The sequence below is a fragment of the Hemiscyllium ocellatum genome, chromosome 29 (genome assembly GCF_020745735.1).
Source record: "Hemiscyllium ocellatum isolate sHemOce1 chromosome 29, sHemOce1.pat.X.cur, whole genome shotgun sequence".
NCBI lineage: Eukaryota > Metazoa > Chordata > Chondrichthyes > Orectolobiformes > Hemiscylliidae > Hemiscyllium > Hemiscyllium ocellatum.
In genome coordinates, this window is record NC_083429.1 from 21,829,326 (window position 1) to 21,854,533 (window position 25,208).

A 25,208-nucleotide genomic window follows, 5' to 3' on the forward strand; every position below is an offset into this window, starting at 1 on the left:
GTCTCCTCTACATTGGGGAGACTGGACGCCTCCTCGCAGAGCACTTTAGGGACACCCGCACTAATCAACCACACTGCCCTGTGGCCCAACATTTCAACTCCCCCTCCCACTCTGTCGAGGACATGCAGGTCCTGGGCCTCCTCCACTACCGCTCCCTCACCACCTGATGCCTGGAGGAAGAACGCCTCATCTTCTGCCTCAGAACACTTCAACCTCAGGGCATCACGTGGACTTCACCAGTTTCCTCTTTTCCCCTCCCCCCACCTCACCCCAGTTTCAATCTTCCAGCTCAGCACTGTCCCCATGACCTGTCCCACCTGCTTATGTCCCTTCCCACCTGTCTGCTCCACCCTCCTCTCTGACCTATCATCTCCATCCCCACCCCATTCACCTATTGTACTCTTTGCTACCTTCCCCCACCCTCCTCTCTGACCTATCACCTCCATCCCACCCCCATTCACTTATTGTACTCTTTGCTACCTTCCCCCACCCTCCTCTCTGACCTATCACCTCCATCCCCATCCCCATTCACCCATGGTATTCTTTGCTACCTTCTCCCCAGCCCCACCAGCTCCCCCCCCTCCCCCCGCCTCCCCATTTATCTCTACACCCTGGGGGCTTCCTGCCTCTATTCCTGATGAAGGGCTTTTGCCCGAAACGTTAATTTTCCTGCTCCTCGGATGCTGCCTGACCTGCTGTGGTTTTCCAGCACCACCCTGATCTAACGTCCATGTAGTAGCTTATTCGGTGAATGTGGATATTCTAATCCTGTGCTTTTTATTCTTAAGAACCTTGTTTGCTTCTATTTTGCTTTAGTTGTTTAACCTTTCTGGGAGAGTTTGATGTTTTACTGCTGATTGATGGAGCACTAAGTAGAAGATTAAGCTTCAAACACTCAACAAATTCCTGCAGATGCTCAAAAATAAGCTAATGGTTCTGAAAGGTTTAATGCTGAAGATCCACCCAATCTGATAAGGATTGGTGGAGATGGTAGAATATCTTAAGATCGAAAAGGGAGCAGGGATATTACTGAGGCCTCCCTATTGTCTTAGTGACATACTTCAGAAATATGTATTTGGAACACCCCAAAGTTGTGAAAAACACTTTAGTAATGCAAATCTTACTTTTATTTTTGTTCTTTGATTTAATGAGGGTGGAACTAAGTTGTGATCACTTCTATCCAGATTCCTCCCTCATGTTAGTTAATGTTAGTGATACACTGTAGAAATGCACAGATAAATTTGCAACGTGGATATGATTAGATTCTCTACAGTGTGGAAGCAGGCCCTTTGGCCCAACAAGTCCACACCAACCCTCTGGGGGAGTAACCCACCCAGACTAATGCACCTAACACTATGGGCAATTTAGCATGGCCAATTCACCTGACCTGCACAGGTTTGGATGGTGGGAGGAAACCAGAGCACCCGGAGGAAACCCACGCAGACACAGGGAGAATGTGCAAACTCCACACAGACAGTCGCCCAAGGCTGGAATTGAACCTGGGACCCTGGTGCTGTAAGGCAGCAGTGCTAACCACTGAGCCACTATGCCACCCACTGTAATAACTGCAAAATCATTGATCTTCTGTTCTCCTCTGAATTTTATTTTGGTCAGACTAAAGTTTTAGTTGTTGGAGGATGGGAAAAGGAATTAGCTTTATTTCAGTATTGTGAGAGATTTGTGCTCATGCAGTGCCCAGCAGTGTACCACAAAGATCAGTGCTGGCACCGTTTCTTTCATCAATTATATAAATGATTTGGATGCGTATACAGAAGGCATGGTTAGTAAGTTTGCAGATGACACCAAAACAGGTGGTGTTAGTGAACAGTGATGCAGATTATCTCAGAGTTCAACACTGCCTTGACTAGATGGGCTAATGGGCTGAGAAGTAGCAGATGGAGTTTAATTTAGATAAATATGAGGTGTTGATAAAACAAACAACAGTAGAATTTACACAGTTAAAGGGAGGGCCCTGGGGAGAATTGCTGAATAAAGACTTAGGAGTGCAGGTGTAGCTCCCTTGAAAGTGGAGTCGCAGGTAGACAGGATGGTGAAAAAGGCATTTGACATACTTGCCTTTACTGGTCAGTGCATAGAGTGAAGAAGTTGGGACATCATGTTGCGACTGCACAGGACATTGGTGAGACAACGTTTAGAATACTGCATACATTTCTGTCTCCCTTCTACAGGAAAGATGTTGTTAAACTTGAGAGGACCCAGAAAGGATTTACAAGGACATTGCTGGGACTGATGAGTTTGAGTTACAGGGAGAGGCTGAATAAGCTGGGACTGTTTTTCCTTGGAGAGTCAGCGGCTGAGGGGTGACCTTAAAGAAGTTTATAGAATCATGAGGAGCATGGATGGGGTGAATAGCCAAACTATTTTCCCCAGGGTAGAAAGTCAGGACTATAGATGCTGGAGAAGCACAGCTAGTCAGGCAGCATTCAAAGATCAAGAACATATGCTCGAAACATCAATTTTCCTGCTCCTCGGATGCTGCCTGACCAGCTGTGCTTTTCCAGCACAACGCTTTTCCCCAGGGTAGGGGAATCCAAAATTAGAGGCCCAGGTTTAAGGTGGGAGGGGAAAGATTTAACAAGAACCAGAGGGACAACATTTTCAGACAGATGGTGGGTGTGTATATGGAATGAGCTGCCAGAGGAAGTGATGGAGACTGGTATAATGACAACATTTAAAAGGCATCTGGATGGGTATATGATTAGGAAAGGTTTCCTGATACTTGAGCTTACATTGACCACCATTTGAACATTATAGGAGGAGCAATTTACTTATGGTCAGGAGCTGGAGAAGGCTTTAGATTTGAACTTGCAGTAATGGAAGATGTCAGCTTGCTCTGTGGAAATGACCATGTTCCCTTTGTTTTAATAGTTCCGATTACCAAGCCATCCATTCAGATGAGCATCTCTGCTCCTGTTGAAGGCTCTGCGATTTCACTGCTGTGTTCTGTGGAGAATGGAACTGGACCACTGGAGTACATCTGGAACAGGCAGGCAGCTTTGTCCACAGGTCCCATCAATGTCTCTGAGACCACGGAGAGTCTACTGAACCTGACCTCAGTAAACAGGAACCACACAGGCTGGTATACCTGCACAGCCAAGAACGAGGTCAATGAAGTGACCAGTGACCGGGTTTGGCTCGATGTCATCTGTAAGTTCTTTTAACCACTCAGGCTGAAGCTTGTTAGATGATATTTTTATTGTAAACACTGTAGTGAACTTTAGGTTCTGCACAACCACTTTCTTTCAACTCTGGAACAGAAATAACTCCCAGGTCCAGGGAAAATCCTCTATCCCTGACATACAGTGTAATTGGTTCCATCTGAGGCTTTCTAACTAATAGAATAGAATATCCTTTCCTGTCACATGTACACAAATGCAGATGTACAGGAGTACAGTGACAAAGTTTACAATTAGCACGTTTTGAGAAGATTCGTAGCTCAGGTTGGGGTTCTAGATGTAGGTTTGCTTGATGAGCTGGAAGGTATATTTTCAGATGTTTCATCACCATACCAGGGAACATCATCAATGAGCCTCTGGATGAGGCACTGGTGGCATGGTCCGCTTTCTATTTATGTGTTTAAATTTTCTTGAGTTGGTGATGTCATTTCATGTGGTGATGTCATTTCCTGTTCAGTTTGGTTTGCTGCTGGCTTCTCTTGCTGTTGGTGTTGACTGTGGCTCATTGGGTAGCACTATCACCTTTATGTTGATATGTGTATGGATTGAAATCCCACTCAAAAGGGAAACCTGTTATGACAATGTGTGTTGCAATTCCGTGTTATATATAGGTTAGTCTGGATTTGAAGTGATTACTCAGCTGTTGGTATGTTCAAACAATAGCTAGTTTATCCTATATTAAGGAATTGCCTGCAGCTTTCCATTAGTGTGTCTAAGTCTTAGTCATGTGAGTTCTCCTATCATCATTGTGGAATGTGTTATTCACACCAACCTAGCCATTAATCATTATAACCCTCATGCTGCACTGTGGGAGTTTCTGTTTTTTGGATGAGATGTCAAATCAAGGCCCCTTCAACTCTGTCATGTGAATACACACAATCCTATGGTATTATAGGAAGACAAGGGGGAAGCAATCTTCACAGCATCTTGGGAAATCTGCATCTCACAGCCAACATCACAAGAAACGATGATTTATTTATTACTTTACTGGTGTATGTGGAATCCTGGTGTGAGAAAATGAACTGATATTTTTCCTATAGTGCTGTTGTGGTTTTACAACCAATCAACCCATTGCCTGAAAAGGGCACTGGGATATCCAGAAGCCATGTTTAGCATGGAATCGCAGAGATGTACAATATCCAAACAGACCCTTCCGTACAACTGGTCCATGCTGACCTGATATCCTAAATTAATCTAGTCCCATTTGCCATCATTTGGCCCATATCCCTCTAAACTATTTATGTACCCATCCAGATGCCTTTTAAATATTGTAACTGTACCATCCTCCACCAACTCTGGCTTCTCATTGCATACACTAACCACTCTCTGCATGAAAAAAGTTGCCCCTTAGGTTTCTTTTAAATCTTTCCCGCTCACTTCAGTTTTGTACGCCCCCACTCTGGGGAAAAGATACTGGCTATTCACCCTATCCATACCCCTCATGATTTTATAAACCTCTATAAGGTCACCCCTCAGCCTCCGACACTCCAGGGAAAATAGTCCCAACCTATTCAGCCAGTTTGTAACATTACTGGGCTAATTCTGGCATTGTCCCAACATAACTCTGTTCAACTGGCAATGGGGGAAGAGAATAATTAGCCTTAGACCACAATTATATTTGTTCAGTTGTCAATATTACGTAGTGGTGGTCAATGAAGTTCAATCTAAAAGTGCAGTTGTGACCTTTAGCAACACATGGTGAAGTTAGTTCACACCTTTTCTTTTCCAGATGGTCCTGATCAGCCAGCCATCAATATCACTCCTTATGCTCTCAACTCTGTCGGTTATGCAGCAATTGAACAGGACACTGTCTCCATGACCTGCTCAGCATCTTCCAATCCACCCAGCCAGTACATCTGGTTCCATAATAACTCACAGATCTACACAGGACAGCAGTTTGTCATTGAGAGAATTGCTCGGAGTCAGACAGGAAGCTACATGTGCCTTGCATACAACACGGTGCTCAACGCCAGGACTAAGACTACCATCATACTCACTGTCTACTGTGAGTAGAATTTAATCTCAAATTGTTTGGCTTCAAGAAACTTTTGTTTAGCCTCAACTGTTTCTTTTTGATTTTGCCATAAACTGCAATATTTCTTGATCGGTTTTCAGATTGTAGATTGCCTACAAGATATTTTTAAATCTATAAGGTGAGATTAATAAAGATCTGAGTGCAAGGTGCTGTCTGTATATTGTCGTGATGTCCTATACTAATTTATGATAAAGTATGGAAGCAGTTTACACAATTTCGACGGTCTTCTAACACAATCAAATGTTTTGTTCATATTTATAATTATTGATGTTGCACTTTTTAAACTGAAAATTTGTGGTCTTTTTCATTTAATTTCAAACAGTTGTCAATCAGCCACACTCTTTGTAACATCTTTCTCCAGCATACGATGCAGTGCTCAAAACTCACAGTTGACAAGGTCTGAAAACAGAATGCAGAGGATTGTGTAGTAGCAAATGTTGCCACCTCTGTCCTCACCCTACCTAGGATCAGGAACAGCAGCTCACAATGGGACGTGGTCACCCAGGCTGCCTGATATAAAGGGACAGAAGAGGATTATATTCTCCCCTCTATGTCCTTCTGATATGGTCAACATTAGAACAGTGAATATGAATCAGTCACTCCTTTTACTACCATATCTCCAACAAGCTTAACCTGATCCCAGGCAATCTTTTGATGCCTTTGAAGAGCGTAGGAATAGAGGACTTAGGAGCAGGAGTAGGCTATTCAGCCCCATGTGTCTTTCCCTCTGTTCATTAAGATCTGGTTGTGGTCTCAACTCCACTTTCTTGGCTGACCCCCAGAACCTTTGACTGGCTGAGTTCATTCAACTGAATAAAATCTTTCCAAAGTTAGTCGCCAGTGACATAAAAATTGTATAATTTGGTAGTGTGCTTCCCTCATTCTGCTCCATGTTCACTGCTGTCCCACTATTACCCTCGCTAAATGGTTTGGACAATTGGCTCATTGAGCAATTCTTTTCTCAAGTACTGCCTCCACTTCAGATGCTGCCAGACCAAGCAATCAGTCCAAGTGAGGTCAAGAAGTCCCAGGCGACTTATCACTCCAGGTTTTGCATAACCTGGAACATAAAGAGGATGCTGGGAAGAGTGACCATATGTGAAGAATGATTAATGATTTGGATAAGTAACTGGTGGAATATTCGAGGCAAAAACATTGTGTCCTTTGGAATGGGTCTGAATGTTATCTGAGAATGATGAAGATGAATTTCAATGGGATATCTTGTCCATGGATTTTCTTGGTTGCGTTCCTTAAAGATGTGGTTTTTCCCTACTTTCACAATTTGTCACTGTACAAAAATCGATTTCACCGACTCCTTGATATTGAAACCAACATTCACCTTAAAAGTCATAGAGTGAAGAAGGTTATTTAAGATTGCAAAGAGATCTTGATCAATTGGGTCAATGGGCTGAGGAGTGCCAGATGGAGTTTAATTTGGATAAATGTGAAGTATTCCATTTTGGTAAAACAAACAAGGGCAAGACTTATTCAATTAAAAGTAGGGCCTTGGGTAGTGTTGTAGAACAGAGAGAGACCTCGGGGTTCAGGTACATAAACGTGATAGAATGGTCAAGAAGGCATTTAGCACACTTGCCTTCATAGCTCAGATCTTCGATTATCGGAGTTAGGATGTCATGTTGAGGTTGTAGAGGACATTGTTGAAGACTCTTCTGGAATACTGTATGCGGTTCTGGTCGTCCTACTACAGGAAGGATGTTATTAAGATGGAGAGGGTTCAGAAAAGATTTACTAGGATGTTGCTGGGAATGTGAGGTTTGAGTTATAGGGAGAGGCTGGATAGGCTGGGACTTTTTTTAACTGGAGCATAGGAGGTTGAAGGGTGACCTTTATATAGGTTTATAAAATCATTAGGGGTACAGATAGCTGAATGACAGGTGTCTTTTCCCTAGGGTGGGGGGGGGGGGTGTTTCAAGACTAGGGGGTGTATTTTTAAGATGAGAAGAAAAGATTTTTAAAAATACATGAGGGGCAACTTTTTTTATGTAGTGGTTCATGCATGGAATGGATCTTCAGAGGAAGTGATGAATATGGGTACAGTTACATTTAAAAGATATTTAAATAAATTCATGAATAGGAAATGTTTAGAGGGATATAGGCCAAGCACAGGTAGGTGAGACTGATTTACTTGGGGATTTTGGTCATGAGCTGGTTGGACTGAAGGGTCTGTTTCCGTGCTGTAAAGGCACCGAGAATATTGGTGGACACCACGTTCTCCCTCTCCATGGGCACCTGGGCATGAATGTAATCAGGGAAGGGAGGGCAGGTATCAGCAACCATGACCCCCTCCACAGCCGGCCTTCTGGACATGTTAATAGCTAACGTGGTTAGGCCAAGGAGCAGACCCACAAGGAAGTCCTCTGACTCTCCTGTACCCTCCACATTGGACTCCAAAGTTCAGGAACATGGTGTTGATATGCAACTAAAAAAGCAACGAAAAGATTTTGTGAATAACAATAAAGAGAGTGCAATCGTCTTCAACCAACAGAACCCAGCTGTTAGATCCAAATTCCAACCAGTATCACTTGCTCTACTTCAACATCCCTGGGAATACCATTGACCAGAAACTGAATTGGAATGGCCATATAAACACAGTGGCTACAAGAGCAGGTTAGAGGCTAGGAATCCTGCAACCAATAACTCACCTCCTGACTCCCCAAAGCCTGTCCACCAACTACTCAGCACTTGCACTCCCCAAATGCATGGATATGTTCATTCCAACAATACCTAAGAAGCTTGACACCATTCCAGACAAAACAGTCCACTTGATTGGTACCCCATCTGCATGCGTTCACTCTGTCCAACCTAACGCTCAGCAACAGCAGTGTGTTCTATCCACAAGATGGACTGCAGAAATTCACCAAAGATCCTTAGATAGAACCTTCCAAACCCACTTCATCTAGAAGGCAGCAGATAAATGGGAATACTATTACCTGCAAGTTCCCCTCTGAACCACTCACCCTCCTGACTTGCAATTGTATCATGGTTGCTTCAGTGTCAAAATCTTGGAACTCCCTCTGTGGGTTGTGGGTCAATCTACAACAAACAGACTGCAGCGGTTCAAGAAAGCAGCTCGCCAGCACCTTCTCAAGGATAGCTATGAATGGCCAGCATTTACTACCCAGACGGCAACTCCCATGTCCCATGAGCAAATAAAAGTAAATAAGCTCTGAACCTGCTCTGGCTGGCCTTTGAAGGAAGCTGCATTTCTAACACCGACAATCATTGCATTTGACACTCACATCCCACCAGTGAATAAACCAAAAAGAAGCAGGTCAGAGAAGGTTCACTTCACAGATTGCTGGGGTTTGTTTTCTGAGGAAGGATAGAGTAGGCCGAGCCTGTATCCACTGAAATGCAAAAGAATGATGTTGTGACTTTGTTGAAAGCTCCTGAGCTGCCTTGACAAGGTGATTGTTGAAAGGATGTAGGAGGAGTCAGAATTAGGGAAGACAATTTAAAAATTGGAAGATGGAGATGAGGAGTTTTTTTTCTTCCCCAAGAGGGTGATGAGTCTGAATTGTCCTCCCCAACCATGACCCCCTCCACAGCCGGCCTTCTGGACATGTTAATAGCTAACGTGGTTAGGCCGAGGAGCAGACCCACAAGGAAGTCCTCTGACTCTCCTGTACCCTCCACATTGGACTCCAGAGGAGGCAGGATCATGGAGTATCTTTCAGGGCAGAGATAGATAAATTATTGTTTAATCAGATCAATCTCATCAAATGGCAAATAAGGCTTGAAGGGTCTAATGTCCTACTCCTGCTCCTGCTCCTGATTCGTCTGTTTGTACATGGCTCCATTGGAAACAGGTTGTCCACTGGCTAATTATAAATGGGAAGAGGCGGCTGAAAAAGTGAAGGTAGGATCCAAGGTTCAGCTTTATTCACCGGGTTTCCTCACGTACTCAGTTACTAACCTCTTTAGTCCTTCCTGCCTGTACAGATCTACCCGACGGGAAGCCCATCTGCACTGTGCTATCTGTTAATGATAATCAGGATATAGCTCTGTGGTGCTCATGGGAAGGTGGGAACCCTCCAGCAACTCTGCAGTGGGTTGACACACAAAGAGATGGCGTTGATGTTGAGGGTCTATCCAGTATTTCAAGAGTAAAGGCGGGACGGGAGACCTCCAACAACAGCACGTACTCCTGCCGAGCCTCTCACCCAGCTCTGAGAGCAGATTGGTCCTGCCAAACCACTGCACGTGAGTATAATTCATTCACAAATGAGGGCCTGGGCAGAATAAGTTCATTGCTCGTCTCTCCTACTCCATCTCCAGTTCTTTCCCTCTCTCTGGAACGCTGTTAATAGAATCATAGAATCCCGACAGTGTAGAAGCAGGTCACATGGCCCATCAAATCCACACTGACCCTCTGAAGAACGTCCCACCCAGACCCCTCCTCCCAACCCTATCCCTGTAACCCTGCATTTCCTCACAGCTAATCTACCTAGCCTGCACATCCCTGGACCCTATGGGCAATTTAACATGGCCAATCCACTTAGCCTGCACATAGAGTCATAGAGATGTACAGCATGGAAACAGACCCTTCAGTCCAACTCATTCATGCCAACCAGATATCCTAAATTAATCTATTCCCATTTGCCCATCTTCATTTATCCATCCAGATGCCTTACAAATATTGTAATTGTACCTGTCTCTGTCACTTTCTCTGGAAACTCCTTCCATACTCCCACCATCCTCTGCCTGAAAAAGTTGCTCCTTAGGTATCTTTTAAATCTTTTCCCTCTCACCTATGCCCCCTAGGTTTGAACTCCTCTACCCTGGAGAAAGGACCTTGGCTATCCATGCCCTGACTGTGGGATCCACACATTTGAGATTGATGCTGACCCCAGTCAAAGCATTTCACTCAGAGTTCCTAGACAGCACCTTCCAAGCTCATGACCTTTGACACCCAGAAGGACAGGGGCATCAAACACCTAGAAACACCACCAACTGCAAGGTCCCCTCCTAGCCACTTACTATCCTGGCTTGGAAATATATCTCTGTTCCTTCATTGTCACTGGGTCAGAATCCTGGAACTGCTTCCCTAGGGGCAAAGTGGGTACATTGACACCCTCAAAGGATTGGATCTGTTCAAGAAGGTGGTCCTGACTCAATGGACCTAAAGGCTTTTTTTGTACTGTGTGATTCTATGACTCACCACTACATTGTCCAGTGCAATTGGGAATGGGAATAAATAGCCAGTTATGCCTGCATCCCTTATAAGAATAAATCCAAAAAGTAAAAGCCACCAACTATTGATAAAGATTGGCAGCCCCTATCTGATATTCCATAATACTGTACCTTAACAAGTCCATTGCTCACTCTCAGAAATGTTCCTGGTTAGTACTGTATTATGAAAATGATCATGAGCTCGCAAAAGCAACTGCAGATTTCCAAAAATGTAGATGGGCATCAACTGAATAGCTTACACTGTTCTTCTGCATTACTTTAGCAACAATGGATGAAATCCTGTTGGATGGGGAGCATCTGGCTCTGAGGGCTATTGGTTCAACTGTGCCTTGCACATTTCAATTCCAATTTATTTTGCAGCATGGCTTACTGGAGGTGTGTGAGTTGACAATGAGTTGAGTGGGACACGAGGGCTTGAGTTAACTGGGACCAACATTACATCTCCTTTCCACCTGGTGAGCATTGCTCAATAAACAAGGGAATGACAGAGCAGGAGCTGAAGCAGAGTTAAATCAGAGTAAAATAAAGAGAAAGAGTAAGATTGTGGGAGAGGGAAAACAGGTATAAGAGTTTGCATATTTCTGACAGCAATTAACCAATTGCATGCATGAGACTTGAGATAAAGTTGTTCCCTTTCTGGGATTCAGTTTGTCGATTGACATTATATTGTCACTTTAAGAGAGTTGTTAAGTCTGAGACTGAACTTCCTGCAGGATGTGCAATTGCTTAACAATCCAGCAAGTTATTATTCACAATAGCAAAACATAGGATGTGATCCTCTCAGTCTGGAACATGATGTAATCAATCAGCAAGATCTGGGGATTCTCAGTTGATAATGTATATCTTAATACCCTGAGCTCATTATGTAAGCAGCACACAAATAATCCTCTGACATTCACACAGGAAAGTTGACCAAATAATGGGATAAATAAAAGACAAAAACAACAACTGTATATCACTTTTTTGAGGATTGTTGATATTTTATTACACAATTTTATAAGAAAATTCCAATGTGTCCAGTTTCTTTTGAAGTATAATTTGTTGTACAGCCACTGGTGCAGGAGACAAGAGAAGATTGTCGTTAGAAATGCAGAATAGGCCTTAAAATACACATCATTTTAGATCTTTTAGAAAATCTTTTATCGGGATACACATGACAATAAACTGGACTTGTGTTTTACAAGATATTTTAGATTCATTCAAGATTACTTTTCTGTTTGCCCTTTCATCCACCTTGACTTTCAGTAATTAAAATTGTTTTATGTTTTCAGTGTTGCCTGAAGGGAGACCTAGTTGTTCCGCTACTGCAGTGAAGAGTTTGGAATACACCATGCTGTCGTGTAATTGGGAAGGAGGCCTACCTCAGGCCTCTCTGCGTTGGGCAAATTGGAGAGGCAACTTCCTGGGTAAAGCTGAACGATCTATCAACAATCAGGTGCTACCGTCTAGTCCAACGTACAGTGGCAAGGAGTTTATATGTCAAGCAACACACCCTTTAAGCAGGAGCAGGGCATGCAGCATCCGACTGGGTATGGAGTCTTGCAGAAAAGTCTTCACTTTAAAGTATTTACTACTCTTAGGCCATCAATCCTGAACATCATACTTTTATTATCATGTAGGAGAGTAGCTGCTGTGCTTAACTCATCAGTTTTGTTAAAGATATCACCACAGATACTGAGATAAGCAACCAAAATGGTCTGGTTATCAAGGATCTCAATTATGAGGAAAGATTAGGGTTGATGGCATATAGGCAGAATGTCAATTTGATGGTCATTTGGAATGAAGGCATAATGTGACAGAAATACTCAGAAGGTCAGCCAGCGTCAGTGGATAGAAATAGCGTTGTGTTCAGATTTCCATTGGAGCTGTCTGATGTGCTGAGTTTTACCAGAATTTTCCAGTATGTTGGGCCTGTTTACTGATCTACAAAGGAGGTTTGAAGGTCACCTAACTGAGTTTGTCAATATTACGAAGGGATTTTGCTTGTTCACTATGGTAAAATGTTTAGAAACTAAAAATTGTTATGAAATAATGCAAAGCTGTGTTTGAAAATTAGAATCCACTATGTTCATTCTGATTTCAGAGGCACCGGATCTTCTTACCCCGAGAAACAGTGTGACAGTGTTTGAGGGAAGTGATGTCTATGTGACCTGCATCCTTAAAGCTGCATACCCAACTTCGGAGATCGTCTGGCACAATACTAGGAATGAAAGTGTCTGGCTCAGGCCCAAAAAGTACCTGCTGCACCAGGAGACCTCTTGGTCAAATCTCACCATTCGGGAAGCTGATGGAGACCATGACAATGGAACTTACTGGTGCACAGCAAGCAATGTTGTGGGGAGTTCAAGACTCAGCATCCAGCTCCTTGTGAACAGTGAGTGATTGTTACAGTGCAAATTAATGTTTGTATTGTGTACTCTTCAGTTATACATTACATTGAGTGTGTGAATGACTGTATTAGTGTATGTGTGTCCTTGTGGGTGTGTGACTGTGTGAGGGGATGAGTCATTGTGTGGTTATGTTGGTGAGTGAGTGTGAGTGTATCAGTGTGAAGCTGTGGATATCTTTGTGTGAATGCATGGAATTTTGTGTGTGTTTCTGTGTATTTTGTGTGTGTGAATCTATGTGGTTTTGTATGTGGGTCTTTGTATTTTCGTATGCGTTTGTGTATGTTTGTGTGCGCATCTATGTATATAATGTTTGCATGTGTTCTGTATGGTTTTGTATATTAGTGTTTTTGTTTTGTGTATATTTTGTGCGCGCGTGTGTGTGTGAGTGTATTTTTATGTATGTGTGAATTTGTGTCTTGGTGTGCATTTCGGTACAGTTTGTGTGTGTTTCTCTATTCATTTGTGTGTTTGTGCATGTATGCACACATGCCATTATATATACTATAATACATACCACACAAACCATCACATGCACTACATACGGCATGCGATGAACCAAGCATCTATCACCTATTAATGTATATTTTTATTTCATAACTAAGAAACCCTTAGATGTCTCTTTAAATTTCCCTACAGAAAACCTGGCATTTTCCCTGACTGAAGCTGTTCCTATCAAGGTTGAGATGGAGATTTGTAGAATGCTTTCATGTAAATTTAATTCAATGGTATTGAAAGCACATCTTCATCATATTGCCAATCCTGGCTGGGTCACAGCCTGTACCTATTCCCATTCTGATTCTGTTGGAAACCCTCCCTATTCTTTTTAAGTTCATTCACAGAACCTGAGCATCATTGCTTAGGCCAGCATTTATTGCTTTCCTTAATTACCCTTGGAAAAAGTGGTTGGGAGTTGCTGCCTTAAGTTCAGTTGAATGGTTCACTAGGCCACTGTGTGGATAGTTGAGAGTCAGTAACATTATTCTGAGTCTGATAGTTATTCCATGTTCTAACCTAAAATGGCACATTTAGATACTTAACTAGAATCAGAGAATCCATACTGTGTGGAAGCAGGCCATTTGGCCCAACAGGTCCACACTGACCCTCCAAGAGCATCCCACCTAGAACCACCCCTTGTAACCTTGCATTTGCCATGGCTAATCCACCTGGCCTGCACATCCCTGGATACACTGGGAAATTTAACATGGCCAGTCCACCTAAGTTGCACATCTTTGGACCGTGGGAGGAAACCCACGGGGAGAATGTATAAACTCCACACAGACATGTTGCCCAAGGCTGGAATCGAACCAGGTCCCTGGCGCTGTAAGGCAGCAGTACTAGCCATCTTGGTAGCCCTTCTCCATAGCATCTTATGGCTGTGGGAAGTTTCATAAATACTCTATGATGCTTTTGGTTTCTTTATCCTGCGTGTGATGTACTTGAACACTCCTATTCATATCTGTACATTGCAGATTGCTAAGCACAACTCTCAAATGTAAGTGTCTGATGTCTTCTCTTGGTCTACCTTATGGATATTAGAGTCACATATTTATCTGTACCTTCCATTAAATTATAAGATGTAGGCCAGACTAGGTAAAGATTGCCTCCCATAAAGGGTGTTTGGTGGTATAGTGGTAATGCCATTAGTATTGAGAGTGTGGTGCTGGAAAAGCACAGCAGGTCAGGCAGCATTGGACGAGCAGAGAATCAAAGTTTCAGGCATAAGACCTTCATCAGGAACCCAGTAGACTCGGAATCCACTGGTGCAGGTGAGTTCTCTGGGGACAGAACTTCATACAGCAACTGATGGAATTTAACTTCCATTGACAAAAATTTGGAATTGAATACTAGAGTCAGTGATGGTGACCATGAAATTGTCATCATTTGTTGTAAAAATTCATCTGGTTCGCTAGAGTCCTTTAAGTCATCTGCCTGGTCTGGTTTATATGTGACTCTAGACCAATAGCAATGTGGTTGACTCTTAACCGCTCTGTGAAATGGACCTGGGAGTTATTGAGTAGCATCCAGCAATCACAGAGTATGATAAAAGAAATGAAACTGGGCAGGCTGCCTGTCATCCAGCAAGACACCAGAAATCACAATGGCCCACACAACCCTGGAAAGTCCTCCTTACTAACAAATGGGGGCTTGTACCAAAATTGGGAGAGCTGTCTCACAGACTAGTCAAATAACAGTCTGACACAGTCATACTCATGGGATCCTACCTCACAGACAACATCACAGATGACACCAGTACCATCCCTGGGTAAATACTGTCCCATTGGCAGGACAGGCCCAGCACAGTGTTGTAAATATTCATCTTGTTCACTCGTGTCCTTTAGAGAAGGAAATCTATCTGGGCTGGCCTACACGTGACTCCATATCCACAGCAATGTGGTTGGTTTGGTATGGCCCTCCGAAAAGGCCAGTCCACAAGGAGCAATTAAGGGTGGTTAATAAATTGCCAGAGATGGCTAAAATCAAATTGTTTAAAATGTGCTCCCCGTCCTACCAGTTTCCACCAAAGGTTTTCCTGCATTAAGCTGCTTGATGGCTCTACATTTGTTTGTTGTGGTAATCATGTGTTTTTCTCCCTTTCCATGACAGAGTATCCAACACCCCCGAACGTGACCATCAGCAAGCTCTTGTACGGCCGCCAGAGGACGGAGGTGGTTCTCGAATGGATGACTCAGGGCTCTGGTGACTTAACAGGCTTCATGATACAGAGGAGGCCTGCGAGACGATCCCTTAGGGTCCGGGGTACAACTGAGGTGGAACAATCCATGACCGACCCATACAACCCCTGGCAGATTGTCGCCAGTTCCATCGATCCCGCCATCAGAGGTCACAAGCTGGGGGGCATGGACCCCAGGGTCTTATATGCTTTCCGAATTCTTGCTGTCAATCACAAGACAACAGGGTATCCTTCAGAAGTAAAAACTCCAGGTAGGGCATGACATCTTTTGGAAGAATTGAAAATGATTTCCTGGGAGAGGCAACCCATTATCTCCGTGGTTTCTATTTTATACATTACTGAGATAAGGCTGATAATGGTGAGGCACATTTGCTGAGACATTGGTGGGACATTTCAAATTGTCCTTGGCAATTGTTCTTACAAAGGTTTCCTGGGCCATTGTAGGTCACAGGAATGTTTGGAAGTGTGGGTCTGTGCAGGCCCACGCTCTTCCTGAAAGACACTAGTTTTTATTTGACACTCTGGCAGCAAACCCATGCTACAAGTAACCAATTCAACCACAATGTGCCATTGAAGCTCTGGTCCAATGATGTACCAATTATTCCAAAACTAAAACTGACAAGTTAACTTCAAGACAGCTCAGATGGGATTGGCATTATGCTGCGCTGTGTATAGGCAAATGGTTTTGTTCAAATATAAACCCCATGGGTGTTAATACAGCATCAGAAAGCTCCCAGGTCTGGAGGTTACTTCCCTACTGTTCTATTGAGGGATTTGTGATGTTATACTGTTGGAAACTGGGTTTTAAGAGTAACATTGAAAGAAACTAATTAATACTGACAGTGGTGGCAGAGATCCTACTTCATCATTAATATTCTTCTCCCCTCCTCATCAGGTTAAAGACGTTATCTATAAATTGTACACAATATTCCAAAAGTGGCCTCACCAATGTCCTGTACAACTTCAACATGATGTCCCAACTCCCATAATCAAAAGTCTGAACAATGAAGGCAAGCGTGCTAAATGCCTGCTTAACCACCCTATCTACCTGCTGTGCAATGTTCAAAGAATTATGTAGCCAAACCCCTTAGTCTCTCTTTTGACAACAGTACCCAGGGCCCTACTACAAACTGTATAAAACCTACACTTGTTTGTTTAACCAAAATGCAATACTTCACATATATCCAAATTAAACTGCATCTGCCACTTCTCAGTCCATTAACTCAATTGATTGAGATCCCTTTGTAATCTTAGATAACCTTTTTCACTGTTGACTATACCACCAATTTTGGTGTTATCCACAAACTTACTAACTGATCCTCTTAAATTCACATCCAAATCGTTTGTATAAATGACAAACACCACTAGGTCCAGCACGGACCCTGCGAAGCACTCCTCAAAACTCTTCCAGCCACTTTGTTGGTAAAGCAAGTATCTTACTATGTAACTGAACCCTCTGCACAGTTCACAGGCTCAATCTTTCGTCTTTACAGAGTTAGCCTCTCTCAGCCGTAATGAGTGGATGAGGAACTTTGTGACACTGCACACTGTGGCTAGACACTGAGAAAAATGAATCAAGGTTCCATCACTCAGTCATGTTCCAGTCATTCCTGCCTATTGGGTGTAAATAGCTTTGAGATTTCAAATGGCACATCCCATTGTGAATGGCTGGGTGGCAATCTTTATCGATAATATACTGCAGTACTACATCAAGCTACACATCTGAGGAAATGAAAGAGAAAGAGAAATAAGTAAAGAACTGAGAGTGCATAAGCATAAAACAAAACAACAAATAGGGTGATGGAGGCAAAAGAGGTAAACAGGCAAAATTAATGAATACTGTTTACTTAAAAATACATAGTATTTGGAATAAACGAAATGAGTATGAGCTTATTAGCACTACTGCGTCACAGTGCCAGGGACTCTGGTTTGATTCCAGCCTCAGTTGACTGTGTGGAGTTTGTACATTCTCCCTGTGTCAGCATGGGTTTCCTCCGGGTGCTCTGGTTTGATCCCACAGTCCAAAGATTAGATTAGATTACTTACAGTGCGGAAACAGGCCCTTTGGCCCAACAAGTCCACACCGACCCGCCAAAGCGCAACCCACCCATACCCCTACATTTACCCCTTACCTAACACTACGGGCAATTTAGCATGGCCAATTCACCTGACCCGCACATCTTTGGACTGTGGGAGGAAACCGGAGCACCCGGAGGAAACCCACGCAGACACGGGGAGAATGTGCAAACTCCACACAGTCAGTCGCCTGAGTCAGGAATTGAACCCAGGTCTCTGGCGCTGTGAGGCAGCAGTGCTAACCACTGTGCCACCGTGCCTAAAGATGTGCAGGTTAGGGTGAATTGGCCATGCTAAATTGCCCATAGTGTTCAGGGATGTGTGGGTTAGGTGCATTAATCAAGGGAAATGTAGAGTAATAGGGTTGGGGATTGGTCCTGTGTGGGATACTCTTCGAAGGGTTGGTGTGGACTTGTTGGGCCAAATGGCCCATTTCTACACTGCAGGGATCCTATGAATTACAGAGCAACCATTACAAGGAGATCAAAGCTGAGAATTAAATAATCAGGGGAATGTGAGTTTTTGAAATGACAGACAGGAAGGGAAGAGTGGAGGGCTAGCATTGTTAGCGTGTGATTGGAATAAACACAATCACAAGAAGTTGTCTTGAAATAGATGATGTAGAATCCATTTGGGTAGAGGTAAGAACTTACAAAGGAAAGAAGACATTAGTGGGACTGATCTATAAGCCTGTTAACAGTATCAGTTCTATGAAACAGAGAATGAAACAGGAAATAGTGAGGGCATGTGAAAAAGGCAGTATATTAATCATGGGTAACTTTAATTTGAATATGCCTTGGGAAAATCAAAGTGGCAGAAGTAGGAACAAGGAAAATATGTTGTGAATCCAAAGAGGGATCAGGCTGTTTTGGATAGACTTAGTCATACAGCTTGGAAACAACTTCAATTCAGCTCGTCCATGCCAGCCAAGTTTCCCAAACTAAACTAGTCCCACTTGACTATGTTTGACCCATATCCTTTAACCTTTTCCTATTCATGTACCTGTTTAAATGTTGCAACTGTATTTGTATCTACCACTTCCTTTGGCAGTTCATTCCACATATGAACCATCCTCAGTGTGAAAAAGTTACCCCTAAGGTCCCTTTAAATCTTTCTCTCACCTTAAAAATATGCCTCCTCCCTTTCAACTCCCCCACCCTAAAGGAAAAGACCCTTATTTATGCCCGTCATGATTTTATGAACCTCTAAGTTCACCCCTCAACCTCCTACTCTCTGGTGACAGAAGTCCCAGCCTGTCCAGCCTCTCCACTTAACTCAAATCCTGACAACATCCTAGTATTTTTTTTCTGAACACTCACCAATTTGATAATATCCTTCCTATAGCATGACAACTAGAACTGTATGTCATATTCTAAAAGGTAGCCTCACCAATGGCCTGTACAACCTCAACATGATATCCAAACTCCTACATTCAATGGTCTGATCAATGAAGGCAAGTGTGCTAAATGCCTTCTTATCCAGCCTGACTACCTGTGATGCAACTTTGACAGAAGTATGAATCCGAAACCCTAGCCTTACTGTTCGACAACACTACCCAGAGCCCTACCATTAACTGTGTAAGACCTGACCCTGTTTGCTTTACCAAAATGCATACATCACATTTCTCTAAATTAAACTCCACCTGCCAATCCCAGCCCATTGGTGCAATTGATCAAGAACCTTGTAATCTTAGATAACCTTCTACGCCAATTCTGGTATCACCCACAAACTTACTGACCGCTCTTCCTAAATTCTCATTCAAATTGTTTACATAAAATGACAAACAACAGAGGATCCCCCACCCTCCTCCCCAGCACTGATCCCAATGGTGAAATAAATGATCAGTGGGCTATGGACCAAGTGCAGGAAAATGGGATTAGTAGTGTTGGTTGGCATTGATGTAGGGGCCGAATGGCCTGTTTCTATGCTGTATGACTCCATAACTCCTTTGCTCAGTTTGTGGAACAGATTACTCAACAGATCTAATACACCCAATGTATGTAATACCCATTGAATCATTTTAGTGATGTATAAAAGGATACACATAAGGAAATATGAAATAAAAGCACAGGAGGCCATTCAGCCCCTCACACCTGCTCTGCCATTCACTAAGATCATGGCTGCACTGACTGTGGTCCTTTTCTGCCTGCTCCCCCCCATAACTCTCACATTGCCTGTCAATCCAAAATCAATTTAATTCAACCTTGGATATGTTCAATGAACAAACCCTTAATATTCTCTTGGGGCGGAGAATTCCAAAGATTAATGACTCTGTCTGAAGAGATTCCTCCTCACCTCCATCTTAAATGGAAGGTGCCTATTTTTAAACTGTGTTCGCTTCATCTAGATTTACCTCAAGAGGAAGCATCCTCTGAGTAGCTACCTCATCAGCTGCCCACAGAATCAGAGACAGTAAAATCACCATCAGCCATATCACCTACAGGTTTGGTGTTGAGCAGAGATTCGAGTCAGCTGAGGATGCCCTTATGTAACCTGATTTGTCTAAGGCAAAAAAACCCCAAACCTTATAGAAACACAATGATGAAGTAAATACATAAGAAATCATTATTTTTCATTTGATTGGCATTTACAGTAACCTGACATTTACAGTAAAAGTCATTGTTAAATGCTGAGAGTTAGATTTGGAAACGTTCAGTAATCTTTTTCTGCTGAACACGCTGTTTCTGGGCACATCTTCCGTGTTTCTGTGGTGTGATGTAACATTGCAGAACTTCCTCATGGCCTTTGTGACTGCAGTGAGGGTAACAGGTCAGTGAGCGAGTAGGCATTCACTCCTCTGGCTCTTCAGAGCGATGATCTGCCGTACCTTCCTTCAATACATTTTGTTCACTTTCCTGTTGTTCGCCTCCAAATGCTGGAAGTCACCTCAATGGTTGTCTTAGCTTTTTACAGAAAAGGTAGTGTCTCGCCCTTCACAAAGCAATAGAGAGGTGGGGGAAAGGGGTATGGTGGCTCAGCAGTTAGCATTGCTGCCTCACAGTGCCAGGGTCTCAGGATAAAATCCGCCCTCGGAGTTCTGTGGAGTTGCACATTCTCCCTGAGTTTGCGTGGGTTTCTTTTGGGTGCTCTGGTTTCCTCCCATAGTCTAAAGATGTGCAAGTTAGGTGGATTCGCTATGTTGCATTGTTAAAGTGTCCGGGGATGTGCAGGGTGGTTGGATTAGCCATGAGAAATGTGGGTTTCCAGGGATAGAGTTGGGGAGTAGATTGGGGTGGGATGCTCTTCGGAGGATCAGTGTCGACTCAATAGGTTGAACGGCCTGTTTCCACACTGCAGGAATTTAATGATTCTATGACTTTATTGGTCTGTCTTATAACAAGAAGCCACAGTGTTTTGTGCCATCCACATTGGTACAGACCATCACAGAGAGACACTCCTTGCTTCACTTTTCACCATTACACATTTTAATCTTTAAACATGAGATGACAATCTGGTAAAAGAACACTCCAGCTTCATCCATATTAAAAATGACTCTTGCTGTAACTCTGCTGAGGACATGGGCTGAGACCACTGCAGACATTACTGTAAGGCAAGTGTGTGCACCTGTAGCTACTCCTGAATTACCAGTCTGGAACTTCCACTTTTCATGGACATCCTTCGATTAGATGTCCTGTCCTTCCAGTGGATGATACCTTCACTAACAACTGGAGTTGTGGGTTAGCCAAATTTAATTTGTGGTGATTTCACAGTATGCTTCAATAATACCTCCCCTCATTCTTCTAAACTCCCATGTGTATAGGCCAAATGTTCTCAACTTTTCCTGATGTGGCACCTCATAATTCCAGCATTCGGCCTAGTCAACCTCCTCTGATCTAAGAATACATCCCTCCTTAATTAAGGAGATGAAGACTGTACAAAGCTATCAGGTACACTGTCCATATTCCACCCCAAATGCAATTTAAAAAAACACATTCTTAAATACCTGATAACATTTTGTGGCATGTACGAGGACATCCAGATCCCTCTGCACCACAACATTCTGCAGTCTCTTTCCATTTAAATAATAGTCTGCCTTTCTATTTCTTCTACCAAAATGATCTGTTAAATGTTTGCCCACTCACTGAGCCTATCTAAATACCTTCGTACATGCTCACAAGGTGAAGTTAATTCCCACCATGGAGTTGGGTTTCAAGATGGGGACTATTTGATTGGTTGAGTGCAAGGAACTCTGCCACCTCCCAATCTCCCCCACTCCCCCCTCAATTAATTGTGGCATTGGAAGGCTTGCGTGTGAACTGAGGTCCAATTGAGCAATGAATGCACTAATATCCCCTTCCAGCAGAGGAACTTGCTGTGTGGGAGCACATCAAGCAAACCCTGTCGTGTGGCCTTCAGGGAGGTGGGGGAGGAGTGCATCATTCTAGAAGAATACATTGGTGAAAAAAAGTCATAAATAAAAACGAGGTACTGCAGATGCCAGAGATTTGAAACAGAAATGGAACGTGTTAGAGATGCGCAGCAGGGCTGATAGGATCTGTGGAGAGAGAAACCATTTTGAGTCCAACATGATTCTTCTTCAGAATTCACAAAGGGAAAGTTTTGTGGGCCATACATATCATATAATCAGAGCTCAGGTGAGGATCACCAAGTTATTACAGATCTAGATGGGATACCCTGAAATTGTCTGGAATTTGGGTGAGCAAAGATAGCTGGATTCTCCTTCTTTATTCTCCTTCAGTTGGTAACAACAAGGTTAATTTCCAAACAATTCCCTTCTTTGTGGAGACCATTTTCCCAGATCAAATGAAGCTATATTTTAAAAGGAGTCATCAGGATGGTGTGTTGCCTCCCAGCTGCCAGGGTCAAGGATGTCTCAGAGAGGGTGTAGGATATTCTGAAAGGGGAGAGTGACCAGCAGCAGGTCATTGTGCATGTTGTTACCAATGAGACAGAGAGGGAAAGGGGTGAGGCTCATTGCCATTTCATAGCTGACATAGGAAAGTCTAATATCCAGCCTCACATGCTGCTGCAGAGTTATCAGTGATTTCAAAAACATTGCTAGCTGAAACTACAGGAGAAGAGAATGATCTTTGTTTTTTGAGCCTGATCAGCTAAGTGTTTGATTTTAAGACTCCTAAAACCTCTAAACGTTAATCTGTTTTGTTTTGTAAATCTATAATAGTGAGTAAGGTGAGGGAATTTTTAAAATTATGTTTATACTGGGATATGCCTCTTGATTGACTTTTAACATTTAAGAATTGATATTAGGTTATCCCAGAGCAGTGTCTTTCAGCAGTAAGACTGTGCTATCGCTGCATACTTGAGCAATGTGTAGTGTGTTTGTTTTTAGGTAATTTCTGGGTCTGGTAAAGGCACAAAAATGGCTTTAGTAACATAATGTTGTCTTCCTGTCAGATCTGGGAAATCGGGGAGAATTTGACTACTCCTGTAGACTATGACTGCAGGAAGTGTGTTTGGTTGTGAATCCTGTTGGACTGGATGGATCTATTAGAGCAGCAGTTAGAGACAATGAGGAATTTACAATAGCAGAGTGTTGTAATAGATGGCATTTTTCAGGAAATTGGAGACACTGCAGATACAGTAGATGGTTGACCCCTAGGAATGTTATGAGACATAGCCAGGTGTGCAGGACTCCCCTGTGATTACATAAGAATACATAAGAAACAAACAACAGGCAAAAGTAGACATTGGGCCACTTCAAACTGATGCAGGAAGCCTAGTGATGGGAGATAAGGAAATAGCAGGAGAACTTAACAAGTACTTTGCGTCAGTGGAAGACATGAGTAATATCCCAACGATTAAAGGGAGTCAGGCGGCTGAGTTGAGTATGGTTGCCATTACAAAAGAGATAGTGCTAGAAAAGTTAAAAAGTCTTAAAATTGATAAATCTCCTGGCCCCGATGGGATACACCCTAGAGTTCTGAGAGAGGTGGCTGAGGAAATAGCGGAGGCATTGGTTGAGATCTTTCAAGAGTCACTGGAGTCAGGAAAGGTCCCGGATGATTGGAAGATCACTGTTGTAACCTCCTTGTTCAAGAAAGGATCAAGACAAAAGTTGGAAAATTATAGGCCAATTAGCCTAACCTTAGTGGTTGGTAAAATTCTAGAATCCATCATTAAGGATGAGGTTTCTAAATTCTTAGAATAGCAGAGTCTGATTAGAACAAGTCAACATGGATTTAGTAAGGGGAGGTCATGCCTGACAAACCTGTTGGAATTCTTTGAAGAGGTGACAAGTAGGTTAGACCAGGGAAACCCAGTGGATGTGGTCTATCTAGACTTTCAAAAACCCTTTGATAAGGTGCCACACGGGAGGCTGCTGAGCAAGATGAGGTCCCCTGATGTTCGAGGCGAGCTACTGGGATGGATTGAGGATTTGCTGTCTGACAGAAGGCAGAGAGTTGGGATAAAAGGTTCTTTTTTGGAATGACAGCCGGTGATGAGCGGTGTCCCGCAGGGTTCAGTGTTGGGGCCACAGCTATTCGCATGATATATTAATGATTTGGATGAAGGGACTGGGGGCATTCTAGCAAAGTTTGCCGATGATATGAAGTTAGGTGGACAGGCAGGTAGTACTGAGGAAGTGGGGAGGCTACAGAAGGATCTAGACAGTTTGGGAGAGTGGTCCAGGAAATGGCTGATGGAACTCAATGTGAGCAAATGCGAGGTCTTGCACTTTGGCAAAAAGAATAAAAGAGTAGACTACTTTCTAAATGGTGAGAAAATTTGTAAAGCCAAAGTACAAAGGGATCTGGGAGTGCTAGTCGAGGATTCGCTAAAGGTAAACATGCAGGTTGAGTCCGTGATTAAGAAAGCGAATGCAATGTTGTCACTTATCTCAAGAGGGTTGGAATATAAAAGCACCTTTGTGCTACTGAGACTTTATAAAGCTCTGGTTAGGCCCCATTTGGAGTACTGTGTCCAGTTTTGGTCCCCACACCTCAGGAAGGACATACTGGCACTGGAACGTGTCCAGCGGAGATTCACACGGATGATCCCTGGAATGGTAAGTCTAACATATGAGGAACGGTTGAGGATCCTGGGATTGTATTCATTGGAGTTTAGAAGATTAAGGGGAGACTTAATAGAGACGTACAAGATAATTCATGGCTTGGAAAGGGTGGATGCTAGGAAATTGTTTCCATTAGGCGAGGAGACTAGGACCTGTGGACACAGCTTTAGAATTAGAGGGGGTCAATTCAGAACAGAAATGTGGAGACATTTCTTCAGCCAGAGAGTGGTGGGCCTGTGGAATTCATTTCCACAGGGTGCAGTGGAGGCCGGGACGCTAAATGTCTTCAAGGCAGAGATTGATAGATTCTTGTTGTCTCGAGGAATTAAGGGCTACGGGGAGAATGCTGGTAAGTGGAGTTGAAATGCCCATCAGCCATGATTGAATGGCGGAGTGGACTCGATGGGCCGAATGGCCTTACTTCCACTCCTCTGTCTTATGGTCTTATGGATTATCCCCATCTCAAAACAGATATGCCACTTTGGATATCAGCAGGGGATGCGCTGTCAGGGGAGGATATCACAGCCAAGTTTTCTGGTACTGTAACTGGCTCTACTGAAATAAGGGGGATGTCAGGTTCCAAGCGATTGATTGTATTAGGGACACTCTA

The 25,208-nt window shown here is 43.2% G+C and overlaps 1 protein-coding gene across 5 annotated transcripts in view; it reads left to right on the plus strand.

Moving 5' to 3' along the window:
- Positions 1-25,208, plus strand: part of LOC132829496 (V-set and immunoglobulin domain-containing protein 10-like 2) — a 67,123-nt gene that overhangs the window by 13,737 nt on the left and 28,178 nt on the right. For 4 of the 5 annotated variants that reach the window (XM_060846715.1, XM_060846718.1, XM_060846720.1 and 1 more), the window contains 6 exons: positions 2,890-3,168; positions 4,927-5,202; positions 9,196-9,456; positions 11,718-11,975; positions 12,530-12,820; positions 15,441-15,779. In XM_060846715.1, the coding sequence (XP_060702698.1) occupies positions 2,890-3,168; positions 4,927-5,202; positions 9,196-9,456; positions 11,718-11,975; positions 12,530-12,820; positions 15,441-15,779 (1,704 nt within the window). The remainder of the gene's footprint in view (positions 1-2,889; positions 3,169-4,926; positions 5,203-9,195; positions 9,457-11,717; positions 11,976-12,529; positions 12,821-15,440; positions 15,780-25,208) is intronic. The other variant, XM_060846719.1, reaches the window with a different exon arrangement.